The 17,017-nt window shown below is 37.1% G+C and overlaps 2 protein-coding genes across 2 annotated transcripts in view; both read left to right on the forward strand.

The window, feature by feature from the left end:
- Window positions 1–4,280, forward strand: part of si:ch73-160i9.1 — a 4,456-nt gene extending 176 nt beyond the window's left edge. Inside the window, exons 1-3 of the mRNA XM_087295478.1 lie at window positions 1–24; window positions 3,014–3,539; window positions 3,625–4,280. The exon at window positions 1–24 is cut by the window's left edge and continues 176 nt beyond it. Of these exons, the coding sequence (XP_087151604.1) occupies window positions 3,015–3,539; window positions 3,625–4,119 (1,020 nt within the window). The 5' untranslated portion in view covers window positions 1–24; window position 3,014 and the 3' untranslated portion in view covers window positions 4,120–4,280. The remainder of the gene's footprint in view (window positions 25–3,013; window positions 3,540–3,624) is intronic.
- An 8,237-nt stretch (window positions 4,281–12,517) lies between these two features.
- On the forward strand, window positions 12,518–15,485 carry si:ch73-160i9.2. Its single transcript, NM_001442535.1, has 3 exons — window positions 12,518–12,741; window positions 13,163–13,688; window positions 13,781–15,485. Exons 1-3 carry the CDS (start codon window positions 12,731–12,733, stop codon window positions 14,270–14,272), a joined length of 1,029 nt encoding a protein of 342 aa, NP_001429464.1. The 5' UTR covers window positions 12,518–12,730; the 3' UTR covers window positions 14,273–15,485.
- Window positions 15,486–17,017: the final 1,532 nt, after the last annotated feature.

Below are 17,017 nucleotides of genomic sequence, written 5' to 3' on the forward strand. Positions count from 1 at the left end.
GTAAAACGCACTGCTGCTGTTCAGGTAAGCAATCACGGTTTCTATTATGGCTTGTAAGTAAACCCTATCAGTTTAATAACTTAGACCCTCTTGGTTGCCTGACAATCATGTTTATCTTATTGTGACGAAGACTGGTAACCACATGCTTATGATGCACAAAATGTATGGGCAGATTATAGATAATTGCTTAAATTTCCACCTGAAATCAAAATAAAAGGTTTTTAGGTGTTAATATTAAAATGTTATTGTATCTAAGAATGGCCAACTTTACAGCAGAAAAAAGGGTGTTTACATGCTGGTACAAGAAAAGATTTTGGTCCATACAGCTAATATTAACCTTCATGACAACTCGGGGGTGAATTTTTCTCATCAGTTTCCTTTATATTTAGGTAATGTTAAGTTTGCATAATTAAGGGCGTGGCCACTTGATTGACAGCTAGGTCTCGCTGGTCGCCATCACTTTACCTCAGCTGACTCCAGCAGATTAGCCACTGATTTCGGCATATTCATCCCATTTTTGTTTTGTTTTATGTGGCTTTACACAGTCAGTTGCCTTTTGGGATTATTTCCTACAATTATCAGATGATTTGGGATGCTGTGTGCACTTAATTGTGCTCACAAACCATTCCCATGGCCTCTGTTTCCCATGTGAGTAAAGTTATATACTTGTAAAACATCTCTATAAATGTATTTGTTTTATTTAAGATCATTTATCATTTTTAATGTTCTTTAGAACTGTAATGCACTCTAGAATCTGACAGATTGATTAGTTGTAGGCTCTAGATCAGTCATCTGAAGTGTTGTCATACAGTGTTATGCTGGATTTCATCAATAGTCCTGCATTTACTAACACAGACTATATCTGAAGTGTTTGAAAGTAATTTGTGTTTTCCTCCTGTTGGAAAACGTCATAAGAACAATACTTAGTGGCTCAATGTATTACTACAGTATTTTTAAAAGTCTAAACACTTTATTGATATAGTGTACAGCCAAGCACATGTGGTCAGAAAACAAACAAGTCGCAGGTGATAAAGTATTAAGCGTTTTCCCAAAGTAAATTGTGTCTAAGCCAGGTCCAAGCAAAATGCCAGCAGGTGTCTGTAGCTCCGCTCACTCTCCGCCTCTTTGCCCTTGTTTTGTATCCCACCGTGGGTGCGATGACGCACAAACAAAATGGCGACAGTTTGCCGCGCCTACTCATGGCTTCTTTTGCGCTCTTCAGGAATCTATGGGTGACGTCACGGACACTACGTCCAAATATTTTACAGTCTATGTATCTAAGTTGCTATAAACTAGTGTTCTCCAAAACAGTGACAAAATTTGTCTTGAGAAAATATAAGCATTTAAAACATGACATCACCGCACATTTCAGCTTCTCTCTGACTAATCAAATGACCAATACTGTCTTAAGGGTCTGCGGACTATAAGACATGACTGTAATTGGTTATAAATGCACATGAGCATTCATAGAGAAGTCACCTAAACACATGTACAATTAACATGGAAAAAAGGCAAGCGCCTCTTCATGTTTAATAACCATTAATGAGGTTCACATTTTTAATGTTTTATAATAATATTTTTAATGTTTAATAATGTGGGACCAAAAAACGGGGGAACCCATGGGTAAAGTCAGTATTTATATTTAATAGAGATATTCTTATCTGAATATAAACAAAATGTTTTAAATAACACAATTGAAAACAAAACAGGAGTTTGCTATCGTTTATTTTAAGAGTCCATGTGTCAGAATACTAACTTTATTAAAACCCCAAAATTTTAGCATTTACAATATTACTGCAGACCATTTGGGAAAGTGATTTTGATTTTGTGTTAATCTATGAAATAAAAAGTAATGATTTCTATTTAAACGTGTTTGCACATTACTAAACCCAGACACATCCTGAAGATGCTATATACATTTCTGGAGAATGGCAAATACGTCCCAGGAGCTATGTTTTTGTTTTCGTGAATCCACCAGCCGCTGTACACGCTTTTTTAGATCTCAAATTTCTCTCGCGATAGCCAATTACACCTGCTGTTCTCATGTAAATCCACAAGAGGCTGTTGTCGACTGACTGACAGCCCGATTGACTGACCCACCCTCCTCCTTCCTCACAGCAATGGGTGTTCGCATGGGTTTTCCCCAGGTACTCTTGTTTCCCCCACAGTCTAAAGACATGCGCTATAGGTGAATTCAATAAACTAAATTGGCCGTAGTGTATGAGTGTGAATGAGTGTGTATTATGTTTCCCAGTACTGGGTTGCAGCTGGAAAGGCATCCGCTGTGTAAAACATGTGCCGGATAAGTTGGCAGTTCATTCTGCTGTGGCGACCCCTGATGAATAAAGGGACTAAGCTGAAAGAAAACGGATGTACTCATTCTTGAGGTGCAGCTGATCACAGAGAGTTGGAACAGATCTTTTTAATCCCAGTTTCTTTGCAAGTCTTGCCTTGTGGACATGATTATACAGGTTACTATGGAGACATGTTAATATGCACTTGTCAATTAATTCAGTGGGCCGGGGAAAACACACTCCTAAGTCAAATTGAGGTGGGCCTCAAAGTTGCAGGGATTTGGACCCTATTTTAAGATCAGGAAATTATAAAAAAGAGACATGTTGTGTTTATTTCACTTCAATATGACTGTGGGCACACTACACCTACACACAGTTCTGTCCAAACAGCTTCAAAAGTTGATTTTGCATCAAAGATGCCCTTTAAAGTAGAGAAACAGTTAGACAGACTCAGCATTGCTAATATGGACTGGGAATGTCATCAGGTCAAATGTGATTTAGCTCACCAGCTCTGCTCTATTGGCCATTCATTTAAAGCACATATTAAAGATGAGCTTCATGATATATTCCACCCAGTCTTTATATTGTATATTTTATATATCTTAATATTATATATTTTAAGGCACTTCAGGGGACGTTTGAATGTATGAAAGTTGCTGTAAACATGTAGCAGAATAACTGAGAAAGCACCTTTTAAAGATTACCTGTCTTGCTTGTAGGATGACAAACAATACAACTTTTTCCTTCCTATCCAACTCTAAAATCTCAATCCACTATGAGAAAACCACAGTGGATATGGTCTTCTACACCATCGTCATTCTCCTCGGCACCACCGGGAACTCTGTGGTCATCTGGGTGGCTGGTTTCCACATGAAATCCAACGTCACTAAAGTATGGTTGGTCAACCTCGCAGTAGCAGATTTGATTTTCTGCTTGACACGAATTTCTTCACTCATCTCTAAAGTCTTCTTTGATTACTGGCCTTTTGGAGTCTTTCTCTGCAAGTTCAATGGTTTCATTAAATATGCCAACATGTTCTGCAGTGTTTTTCTTCTGGCTGTCATCAGTGTGGATCGAGCGCTTTGCATATGGCATCCATTTTTCACCAGGGAACGACGGACAGTATGTGCTGCTCGTGTGGTCAGTGTGGGAGTTTGGATCGTGGCTGTGATCTTTAGTTCTCCATACTTTGTTTACCGGCAGGTCTTTCCTGGCAAGAACAACTTAAGCCACTGCTCACTGAAGGTCAGAATGGCATTAAGAATCACTGTATGTTCACCTTGTATGAAAATGATATATGTATTTATAATTTATTTGATTTTACTTGCAGGTGAATGGGTCATCCGAGACTGGCATTTCAACAAAGTATGTCTACTACTTCATTCGTTTCATCTGTGGATTCCTGTTGCCCTTTCTGATCATCTTTATCTGCTACACACTGGCTGCTATTGGGATCCGCAGATCAAGGCTCTCCAGAAAAGCAAAGCCTCTTCGCATTCTTGCTGTTTTGGTCTGTGCCTTTTTCCTATGCTGGGCTCCATATCACTTTCTAGGGCTGGTCAAATTGGTGAATAAAGACAATGAGGTGGTAAAAATAGGATGGAATATGGCTTCAAACTTAGCCTATTTCAACAGCTGCATTAACCCAATATTGTACTTCTTCATGGGACTGGATGTTAGTCGACGATGCAACCAAAGTTTGTCTGGGATTTTTCGCAGAGCACTTATGGAGGAAGGCCAAAGTCTATCCCAGCAAGGTATTGGGGAAGATATCAGCAATTCATTTCTAAAGACCATAGGTGTTGAGTGTGAAACTAAAGTTTAGGAGTTTTTACTCTCTTTTTCTTGTTAATTTATCAGATCATGCAAACTGTAAACGTGTCTTACTATGTATTTCTTACAAAACAGGTCTTGGATATTACCTGAAAAAACAGTATATGTTAAGTCTCAACTCAAAAATACCTCATATATATATAAAATAATGCTTTTTTGGTGTTCTTTTTTAAAATGTAAATAAGCTACTGCTCACAGCCTTTCTAGAACTGGAATGTGCCTTAAGGCTGATTTATACTTCTGCGTCAAACACCGGCGTATGCTACGGCGCTGACGCATAGCCCTTCGCCGTGGCCGTCGCCGTCACTGACGTGCACCTCTCAAAAAATGTAACTACACGTCGCAACAACGCGTAGCGCAAGCTCTGTGATTGGTCGGCTTGGTAGCGCTGACGAGTCGGGGCGGGACCGAGACCCGGGCGAATGGTGCACACCCAATGTAGCGATTGTTTACAAGTGTGGAGTCCCGTGAAGGAGCTCCGGATGGAAAGTTTTGTTTTGTGTTTACCTCATAGTTAAGTTGCTGCACATCCGCCGGTTCCTGCCTCAAAATGAGCGAGTTTGAGCCACTTGTACATCCCGGAAGTGTTCAGGAAAAGCAAAAAAGCAGCGAAGAAACTCGACACAGAGGAACATTTACACCTCACTGCCAACTAGCGTTTCGTAAGTGTTAATGCAAACCAACAGAGACAGCGCGCAGAAGTATAAATGCACAGCCACACAGCCGTGGGTTACGCCGGTCACTTGACGCAGAAGTATAAATCAGGCTTTATACCTCAATGGTTCTGTTGAAAGATGGCTTTAAATACTTTTCTCTTATAAATTCAAAATGACCCCCTCCCCTCAACTTCATATGTAGCACCACACTAATGATTCACTGAGTGTCTTAAATAGGTCAAAGAGTGTTTGTGCTGGTGCAAGTTCACAAGTTCCCCTTCAGATTGGGAACTTCGACGTGTCTAGGAGAGACACTAATGGGAGTGCATAGAACGGCCAATCACTCTGAAGAGTAAGAAATCGGGTCAATTAATGCCTTTGAGATGGCAGAGCACAGTTTCGAAGTATATAACAAACCTTTGCAAAAGTGTGCTTAGACTTTCGCATCCGACAGCCTCAATGCGACTGAAGAGAGATTCAATGAAAACAAACTTGACTGCTGCATGTGTGTAGGATAGGGTTGGGCATCTAAGCTATAATGCCGATCCGATACGCATCTCGATACTAAGAATACGATCCGATATATTAGCGATACATTTGTGACATATTGCGATGCAACACGATACGATTCACACCCATATCACGATACGATGCGATATTTCAGCACTAACTAATTAGATCAAGTTTATGAGATGATGTGAAAGAGGATGCTGTGCCATTGAATGAGTTTGATTATTTATTAACCAAGCAAAACCAAGACTTTTTTTTACAAACTGGCTTTTCTCTCAGAGCCAGTGTCAGTTTACAGTAGAGGGCCATTTTAGAACATATAGCACATATTATTTAAGTATTTTCAAGATAAACAGAATGTATAAGTGCAATATATATTAAAAAAATATGTATATATTTGCACTCTTTCAACATAAATAAAATTAGCATTGCACAACAAGAATTGTGATTTAAATTTTCAACTATGAAAACAAGTTTTACAAAGATATATTTTGCCACTGATTATTCAAAACTTAAGGTGGTGAACTAGCAGTGTTATGCTGCGTTGAAACATCACTGTCACTGTAAACAACAGGCTAATAAAAATATAACAAACCAGCAATCTTCTTGCTGTGAGGTGGTCAAACTACCCACTGTGCCACTGTGACACCCAATTATTTTTATCATTATTATTATTAATATTATTATTATAATTAAATAAAAATTAACAGGAGGAGGTGTTTAAAACCTTCGTTCTCCGTGACACTAGGCTGAATATCTTTGCAGATGAACAATGCAATAGCATTCGTTATTGGCGTAGAGCGAGCAGAACTGTTGCGCATGGAAAAAAAAACTTTCAATGCTTTTCTCACCACTTTTGGAGCTGGTTGAAGCAGTGCGAAAGCCGGGGATGCAGAAACACTGGAAGATGCTTTCACAACAACACCGTGGCGCCGCTTCAAGTGAGATATCAGATTAGTCATACTGCCCGCGTATTTTACAGATGCGCGGCACATTTTGCAAATTGCATCTGTCCTGTCATGTCGTCCATCCTTAAATCCATATTGTTGCTTGCCATACTTTAGATTTAAAACTCAGTGGGGAATAAAATGTTTGTTTTGCTTCTCGCGCTTTCTGAGGGCGCTCCACTAGCTTCATCCGCACACCTGATACACTGAGTTGTAGTGTGTGCACATCCGCAAATCCGTTGCTAAGGCTTACTTTATGTAGGTCGATTAAATTATGCGCCAAAAACAGGTTGACAACACTTGTTAATAAATAAAAAATACATTCTATATTAAAAATATAAGCTGTATCTCGGAAAAATCAATGCATCTCGCAAAAACCGATGCATCTCGATTTGCTTCCAAAATTTCATTCATCCTCTGCTGCTCAACCGATGCACTCGCATCGTGAACGCGCATAACCGCGTATCGATACATATCGGTTAATCTTCCCATCCCTAGTGTAGGAACAGCTGACGGTGGCCATAGCAAGGACAAACGACAGTGGATCGCGAGCTCACAAACGCATTTACATCTGTAAACAAAGCGGCACACGTCATGTTTTTACCATGGTTTTAGATGCAATATGAGAATATAAAAAGTTAACCTGATACAGTAGTCGTTACAAAACACAATTAAATACACATTTTGCGAGCTAGAGAAAACATGGAGGCAATCAATTTAATCACATCGAACTGTGTACTGAAAACGTTCCTGTCAAGCTCTGACAAAGTCTCATACATCAATAGTCTTTTCTGATCCTTCCTTTAACAAACAGCTGACAAATCCCCCACTGTAAGCGTGTAGATTGCTGAAGCACTCTTTAGAAAAATGATGTCACGCCGACACGGCTCAAGATTTGTTACTTTGTTTGAACCACTCTGAGTCGACTCCTTAATAGATGAATCAATAGTTTTAAACACGGCACACTTTCAGATTTAAGCCTTAGCTGGATATTTAATTTCACTTAGAGCTGTGTAACAGATTGCATGGAAGGTCATTTTCAAAAACCCATAATAGGGGCTCTTTAATTCTCTGCACAGTTGTGCAATCAATTGTTAATTGATGAAGGGGAGTGGATAGTTCCTTCTTAAGTCATCAACACCTCTTCTACACAATGAAAGACACAACGTTTGTTTGCACACAACACCACTCAGTTGTGCCACTTCCTTTCTGTCAGATGTTTCTTTATGGCCGCTGATAAGGCCTGCAACAGTTGTATCACCTGAAAACTTGGAGATGTGGTTGGAGCTGAAGATTGCAGTGCATGAGCCAGCAAAATAAAGAGCTGCATGTTGACCACACAGCCTTGCAGGGTGTAAAGTTGTTGGGGACTTCTAGCTAAAGAGTCCAGGGAGGTTTTTTTAGAGCTTTCGTGAGACTGTTGGTTTGAAAGCTAGACGCTGAAATCTATAAACAGTCTTTGTGCTACAGAATGAGGTGAGAATGGAGGACATGTGCTTTTCCATGTAGCAGTTTGGATGGTGTGCAAACTAGAATGGGTCAAGTGTTTAAAGACCTACTCCACACGTGTTATCACACAACAGCCATACCCATGCCACATTTAAATTACACTTAGCCCCATATAATATTAAAAAAGGATAAGTGTAACACAAGCACAATATTACTGAGTGGACTCCTGTCTGAATTGTCCATGTAGACAGTTTGTTAAGATTTCCGTGGTCACTCTTGATGATGAAAACTGCATCAAAAGAGACAGTTTGCAGACTGTAGATGAACATTGATGCCAGTAAACATCCCAATTTGGGAAAAGTCATTTGCGAGTGGGATATCGGTGATTTGCAGGAACACAAATTTTGTTACGGGATTTGGACGGGGGCCTCAACGAATCTCAAAGGGGGGAAAGGCGGGAGTTTGCGTGACATATTTGAAGATGGAGAGGGGATAGGGGGTGGATGGAAGGGGTTGTGTGACATATTTGAAGAGCGGAGGTACAAAAGTGTTTCTCTAAAAAATTGTAGGTACTAATATATACTTTTATGGTAAAAATATGTACCCTTTAAGGACAAATGTGTAACTTTTTAAAAGGTACCAACCCAGTGACAGCTTGCATACCTTTATTTTTGAGAGTGCAGGGAGGGATGCATTGGAGAGGGGTGCCCGATGTATTTGAAGACAGGGGAGGAGACGCAAAATTTTCATGAGATTATAATTCGTTTGCGGCCATTCGGGAGTCCCTATGCATATGCGGGAGAATCCCAGAATTTCCAGGAGACCTGGAATGTCTGAGTATACTCTTAATGTCACCATGAAATGGAAGTTGGGATTGTTCTTTTTTCGTGACGTACATCCACTTAAAACAGTTCTTAAATGTGAACAAAACTAGGGCAGTGAAATGGATTGTTAGCAAGTTATTGTGTAACAATGGTTTCCTCTGTAGACAATATATATATATATATATATATATATATATATATATATATATATATATATATATATATATATATATAAATAAGATTTTTTTTATTTTTTAAAAACCATTTTAAGGTGAATATTAGCTTATTAAAGCATATATTAGCTTGTTTAATATATATATATATATATATATATATATATATATATATATATATATATATATATATATAATTTATATAATATAATATATCTTTTTCTTTTTTAAATATTTCCAAAATGATGTTTAACTACTTTTATTCAAGCTAAAATAAAGCAAATAAGACTTCATTCAGAAGAAAAAATATTATCAGACATACTGTGAAAGTTTCCTTGCTCTGTTAAATATAATTTGGGAAATATTTAAAAGAAAGAAAAAACTCAAAGGCGGTTTAATAATTCTGACTTCTGTATCTATGAAAATGTCTTCTAATGCTGTATTTTGCAGGTCTGGCGAAGGGTGGAGAATGTCAATGTTAAAAAGTCCACATAAAACTTACTTTGTCATCATGTAAACATGAACTGAAATCTTACAACAAAGAAAAGACAAAAATAAAGGTCATATTTCTCAACTTGCTCACTCACTTCCACAAACACTGCCTATTTCTGTCCTTTATATCTTGGAACAAGTGAACCCTACAAAGTATCATTTGCAAATATTAGTCATTGTTCTATCTTGAACTAGGAAACAAATATGTTCACATAGAGACACATATACAGCACTTACTACATGGTGTATCACACTTGTACAAGCTTGCGCTTATAAACTCCTAATTTAAATAAAAGCACAAAGCAGCATTGTGAAGTAAACACTGTTCTGAAACAGAATGGCCACAAGAGGGCCAACTTTAAAAACATTCATGTCACTCAATTGTTTTTCATTGTGAATTCTTGCATGTATTCTCATTTTAAGTGGTCACATTACATTCGGTTCAGCTTGACACTCAAGTTTTTCTAAACAAATGAGATAGTTGAATACCTTTAGAACCTAAATTAAGATAAGTGATTTGGTTACCTCCATTTGTTTGAATGATTGTTTTAGTTTTGGTTTCCATTAAGTCTGGATTAACTTTTGCTGTATGTTTAACATATTATGTTGCGTTTGAATACAACTGTCTATCACCTCTAATGTATGCCTTTTATTAAATATAGAATTTAGTTGTGAGGTTGGAACTGCTATGCTCAAACTTGGCAGATGTGTCTAGTTCTGCTCCCTTAGTAAGACCATGTTCTTACTAATGGAGGGTCTGTTGAGGCAAGCTAGAAGTAAATTATGCAGAACAGTGGACCTCCAGGACCAAATATGGAAACTCCTGTTTCATGAGATCTTAGGTTGACTTCAAATTATCATGTTAACTAGAAGCTAATGCTCATAACCACTACATCAGAATAATTAATATTTTGAGTACCACACTAAAGTCCTTCTTCAGATGGCTGTCCCTCCTGTGATGGAAATTGGCATCGTATTAATCTCAAAACTCATCTTGCTAAAATCACCACTTCTAGTTCTACATTAGGAAGCATAGTCCACTCTAAAATCTTTGCCCACAATCATAATCACAGGGGTCATGCCTGAAATATATCCGCTCTGACATAACAGAGGTCTCTCCTGAATGTGCCTGTACTAAAAAGGCTACAGAGGCAATCTTTGATCCCTCTGTTGTTTCTGATAAAACTACAGTATCTATGTTAACCTTCTGCCTATGATAGCCATGATGGTCATCCTCTGTTTCAGCTCCATTAGCTCTGCCTTGGTGACCTTCAACTCCATCAGCACTCCCCTGGTTGTCTCCAGTTCTGTCATAGTATCCTGTGCTCTTCCTGTGTTCTCTATCACAGCCCTGGTCCCTTGCTCTGCTCTGGCCTCCAGTTCCTCCGGCCCTGCCATAGATTCATGTGATTTACAACTCAATCATGGTTCAGCTCCAGTGGCCCCACATTGGTGGTCTTCTGAATCTTCCTGAACTGGTAGCTTGAATTTGCTTTCACAATCCCTGGCCCACAATTCTCCTCCTTCTCCTCATGAAGGCCAATTTATACTTTTGAGCTGAGTGTGTTCCAGAGGTCAGGCGTAACATTTGCATAGTTGCATACTCTTCACAATACCCTGACACACACCTCTCAAAAAATTTAACTACTCGTCATGGCAATGCAAAGAGCAAGAGTTGTGATTGGTCAGCATGGTAGCGGTGACGAGTGTGGGCGAAGTTAGGCTGAAGACACAAGTGTTGAACAATTGTCGAGTCCTGCAGAGGAGCTCCAGATTATTTAGTGTTTACTTTATGAATAAATTTGTTTGCAAGTTTGCCAGTTACCACCTCCTTTTTTCCTTAAATGAGTGTGATTTTAAGCTAGTGCTACTGTAGCATCATGCCATAGATATATACATTAGATGTCGCCTGGCCTATTGTTGTCTATTGGACGGAATGCGTCAATAGCGCTGCCATCTTGCTACAGGGTAGCGCTCCTTTGAAATGAATGACCAAGGTACAGTGGAGGACTGTGGCCATCCATAGCCAGAGATATACACATATACACATACATCTATGATCGGGAGTTTTTCTGGATGTTAGTATGTAATTTTTTTTTTATAATTACAAAATTTATAATTTTACATCACTTTTCTACATTGAAGGATCAGTGACCGCACGTGCATTCCTGACAAAAAGCGTGTGTTTGTGTGTACAGAAATGTACTATCCACCCTCCCTGTTAAATTTGATCTAATCATGTCCTGAAACACACCTCCTCTCCTGCTTTCACTTCTCATACTGACGGAGGGAGCGATTTGTTTGTGAATGAATCCCCCGAACGACTCTTTCACTAACGTTAGCTGACAATAATACAAGTTTCTGGCAGCGCAGCATCTCGTTGTCATATTTCTTTTGCATTGTTTGCTGATTTTATTCAACAAAACTAGCATAAGCCGAGTGTTTAGTGCGAGTTGGAGCTGCTTTGCCTTATGGTGAATGCAGACTGTTATCATCAATAACGTTACCTGATTAGCACAAAAGTTCAGAACATACAAAAACTGAAAAAAACGTAATATTACCTATGAAATGTTCTGCCTGTGTGCTTTGTTTTCTTTGTTTGCTCGTTACTACACCCGTAGACAGCGCTAAAGTCCCGTATCTTCACGTAATAACACTGTCTTGACTAGTGCGGTTGAATGACATTTGTCCTGGGAGCACTGTACCAATGTGGCGGCGCTATTGACGCATGCTCAGGGTCCCTATGCGATATCTAGTGTATATATCTACGGCATCATGCAACACCAGTGAAAAAACACAGTGGAACATAGAAACCCCACTGCCCACTAGTGTTTCAGAAGTGTTATTGCAGAACAATACAGACAGTATCCAAAAGTATAAATGCTCACAACAACATTGGCAAGGTGCAAGGGATGTGCCCTTAGGTAAGGTAATTAAATGACACAGTTTTTAATGTCATCTTTGCTGATTTCCATGTAGTTGTTTTTGACAATGGAACACTACAACAACATATTTAAATGTATTTAAAATTTGGAACAAAACCATCATAAGTAAATGATGGCAGAATTTTCAATTTGAGGTAAACCAACCTCTGCATACTTTGTACTGAATTCTGCTATTAAAAATATAAGCTAACCAAATCCATGGGTTTGCTAAATGCCCACATTTTTCCACAGCTCAAAGTTTTAAGTGTAGTACTGAATATATTATCTGTAGTCGGCAATCAAGCTCTGAGTAAAATTTGATGTGCTTGTAGAAAAAGATCTGCACACCCCTCCCTCTTCCTGTTGTCTTCCCATGTTGCCAAAGAGTAAACTTTAGAATGACAGGGCAAAAGATGCAGTGAAAAAAAGACCTGTTCAAAGTGACATCAAAGCAGCTGCAAGTGACTCCAGAAAAGAAGCTTGAATATTTTTCTAAACACTAGCGATACAAGGAATATTTAATACTCAAAGATAGTTTACGCTAACAATGTTTAGAAGGATTATGTAATGCTGTTAATCCTGAGACCAGTTTGGGCTGATTAGAGAAAAAAAAAAAAAAAACTGACAGATGCTGTCCAGGTAAGATCATGCTATTAATTCCCAGATTTATTTCACCTTTTTATTTTACCTCACAATTGAGTTTTACAATATACGATTATGGACAATCTTAAACCTATTTTAATATATATAACATCAATAATATATTCAAAAAATGTGTAAAATTCTAAATGTATAGCTGAAATCAATGTCCCTATTATGATATCCAAGTATAGGCTATCAGTTCAATCACCTAGAACCTCTTGGTTGCCAGACAACTGCAATAATGTTTATCGTACTGTGTGATGAAGCTCGTGAGACTAGCATGGTAACCACACGCTTATGATGTACAGAACATGTGGGCAGATCAAAGTTAAGTGCTTAAGTGTACGAAAGTTGCTGTTAACCAACAGAGAAAAATCTGAGAAAGCACATTTTAAGGATTCATCTTTCTTGCTTGCAGAATGACCGACAATACGACTCTTTCTCCTCCCTCCAACTCTAAAATCTCAACCGACTTTGAGAAAACGACAGTGGATATGGTCTTTTACGCTATCATCGTTCTCCTCGGCACCACCGGGAACTCTGTGGTCATCTGGGTGGCTGGTTTCTGCATGAAACCCAACGTCACCAATGTTTGGTTGGTCAACCTTGCAGTAGCAGATCTGATCTTCAGCATGACAAGAATCATTTCACTCATCAAAAATCTTTTCTTTGATTACTGGCCTTTTGGAATTTTTCTCTGCAAGTTCAATGGTTTCTTCAAGTACGCCAACATGTTCTGCAGTGTTTTTCTTCTGGCTGTCATTAGTGTGGATCGAGTGCTCTGCGTCTGGCGTCCGGTGTTCACCAGGAAACGACGGACAGTATGTGCTGCTCGTGTGGTCAGTGTGGGAGTTTGGATCGTGGCTGTGATCTTTAGTTCTCCATACTTTGTTTACCGGGAGGTCTTTGTGCGTTCGAACAACTTGAGTCATTGCTCACTGGGGGTCAGAATGGCTTTAAAACTTACTGCATATATTACAGTATATTGAGGTTAGTAAAAATGTATTTCTAATTTTATTTATAACTTCACTTGCAGGGTAAAGATGGTGCTGAGGGTGGCAATTTGCCAAAGTACGTCTACTACTTTGTTCGTTTCATCTGTGGATTCCTGTTGCCCTTTCTGGTCATCTTTATCTGCTACACACTGGCTGCTATTGGGATCCGCAGAACGAGATTCTCCGGCAAATCAAGACCTCTTCGCATTCTTGCTGTTTTGGTCTGTGCCTTTTTCCTATGCTGGGCTCCATATCACTTTCTAGGGCTGGTCAAATTGGTGAATAAAGACAATGAGGTGGTAAAAATAGGATGGAATATGGCTTCAAACTTAGCCTATTTCAACAGCTGCATTAACCCAATCTTGTACTTCTTCATGGGACTGGATGTTAGTCGACGATGCAACCAAAGTTTGTCTGGGATTTTTCATAGAGCACTTATGGAGGAAGGCCAAAGTCTATCCCAGCAAGGAACTGAAGAAAGCTGTAATTCTTTTCCAAAGACTGCAGGTGATGAGTGTGTCGCTAAAATTTAGGCGTTTTCACTCATTTTCCTTTATTTTCAGGGTGCGAATTACAGGGGGGTTTGGGGAGGATTGACGCCCTTAATTATTGCTTGATCCCCCCTGAAGGACATCAAAACAAGATGTATGGGGGGTCAGCCCTGAAATAGTAAGAAATAACTTTCTCCAATCTCTGATTTTTATCTGAAATATTAATAATTATAAATAGAAATATACATTTGACCCCCTAGAACTGAAACAGTTCTAGAGCACTGATAGACATCTTAAGTGTTCACAAAACATGTTTATTGTAAAATAGGTGTTTTTCAGTAACCTCTTAAATAGTCACTAATACCCTCAAAACACTGAAAATGTATACATTTTATTAATAAACGACATGTAATTTAAATACATTCAAACATTTATTTCACTGAAGCATGTAGCCTTTTAATTGCCTACTACCGAAAAAGTCGAGCCCCCTGATTGTCCATGTATAATTCGCACCCTGCTTATTTTGTCAGAAAAATGTAGGATTAATTTGTCGGGACAATGCAAAATACTATTAAATATTAATATCTTGAAAATAAAAGCATTTTTTGAAAGTAGGAAAGTGTAAATTAATTGTGGGTTTATCTGAATTCTGTTTTTATTTCTTCTTTTTTTCTTGGAATGTTTTTTAACACTGGAATAAATGTGAAAAAAAAACTCCTCATGCATTTTCTTTTTATAATTATCAGTAAAAAAGATGACACCATGTTTTTTTCAACTGATATTTTTTTGTTAAGATGAATCAGGAAACCATAAGACATTGCAGATCAAACTGAAATAAATCAACTTCACCGGTTGTTGAATAAACACTGTGAATAATCATGTAAACAAAAGATCCTCTGAGAAATGTAATTTAGCAATTCTAGCGTTGTGGATGTGACATTTGCAGTAAAAACTGAAATTATAATAAAAACAATTATATTGAAACATCTGTTTATATTGTCCGAAACAACTAACCACAGAAATATCAATCTCTAAACATGTTTTATACTTTATAAACACTATACTACTACTACTATAAAAAAAAAAACTTTCAACTTCTATATTTTGGTGAAAACTTTTTTTTCATGACAAGGTTCACATTTTGCATGGAATTGCTCAAATAACATTACGTTGGTAAGAAGAACGCTTTGTGCAATTTTGTCTGATCTGAAAATATTACTCGATGTAATAGTATCTCACCACTAGATGTCAGCACAATGAAGCATTTTAAAAACATATTTAAAGTCTCTAAGTCTTTCATTAACAGGTGCTTAAAACATGTTTTAAAAGCCAAAAGTTAAAACCTAAAAGTTAGTTAACTGGGCCAATACTCGTTGTGGAAACACAAATTACAAGTTAGTGCCCATACACTGTGCTTAATCTTGAGTTATTATATGATACAGCTAGCTAGTCAAATCTAGCAAGCCACGAACAGTGGCAAATGATGAAATGTTACATTACACATCGTTAAAGAGTTTAAATGTAAATACCAAATTGTGATGAAAACCTGCAACAATTGAAGAGAAGTATCATTCTTACCTTTGAAGACAAAAAGTCCATTAAAGAAAACGTCATTGCAGTCAACAGGTATAAGCAACGCGCTTTATGTAAATAGATCGTTTGTTGCCTTCGAATGCACTGAAACCAATGACTGGACGTGTTAAGACCTTAAGAATTTTTATTTGTGTGCAAATGTACTACATGGTTTCAGTGCCTTCGAAGGCAACAAACGATCTATTTACATAAATAGATCAATTCCAAATTTAGCAATTCCATGCAAAATGTCAACTTTGTCATGAAAAAAAGAAAAATATATATATATCATTATTATTATTATATATATATAAGAGCTCCTAAAAATTTTGGTTAAGTTATGTTTCATTATTTATTATTAAGGCATCTTCCTATGCTATTATTTGGTTTGATTTTTGAAAAACACTGCTTTGTACACTTGAGAAACCCACAATAAGTATCCTAATTACCAATTACCAGCTTTAGTATTTATATTTCTTTCATAGTGGTAACTTAGTCAGGATAACAAAACTAAATTGAAATTATTTGTATTAATATCTAGAAGTAATAATAATAACTATAAAAAGTGTACCAAGCTCTTCTGATATGGGAAAGAGTAAATTTAATCATTATTATTATTATTATTATTATTATTATTATTATTATTTTTTATTATTATTATTATTATTATTATTATTATTATTATTATTATTATTATTTCTGAAATATTTACCATTTGCAATAAATAGTAATTTACAAGTTTGTGTTGTACATTGTGCTTAATCCTGGGTTAACGAATGAATGAGTTAAATATGAATGAATTATCCATCATGATAATAACGAAATCTTACAAGTATATTTTTACTCCCCTTACTTCTCTACAGCAGGGACGATTATTAGAAATACAATTTAAAATTTAATAGAAATACAATTAAAAGTGTTTGTTTAATATGGGCTGTATTGCACTGTATTACATAGACAGGCATAACCATTTGAGTTCTGAATAAGCCAAATAAGCTCAACCCACCTGCTTACTGTAGTAAAAAACACTTTCTATATTCGAGTGCATTTTTTTTGTTTCCATGTATTAAATAAATAAACTGCCACTTTAATTTAATTAATTATATATATATATATATATATATATATATATATATATATATATATATATATATATATATATATATATATATATATATATATATATATATATATATATATGACGTCAGCTGCAGA

Source organism: Danio rerio, chromosome 19, assembly GCF_052040795.2.
Source record: "Danio rerio strain M-AB ecotype USA chromosome 19, GRCz13ab, whole genome shotgun sequence".
Classification (NCBI taxonomy): domain Eukaryota; kingdom Metazoa; phylum Chordata; class Actinopteri; order Cypriniformes; family Danionidae; genus Danio; species Danio rerio.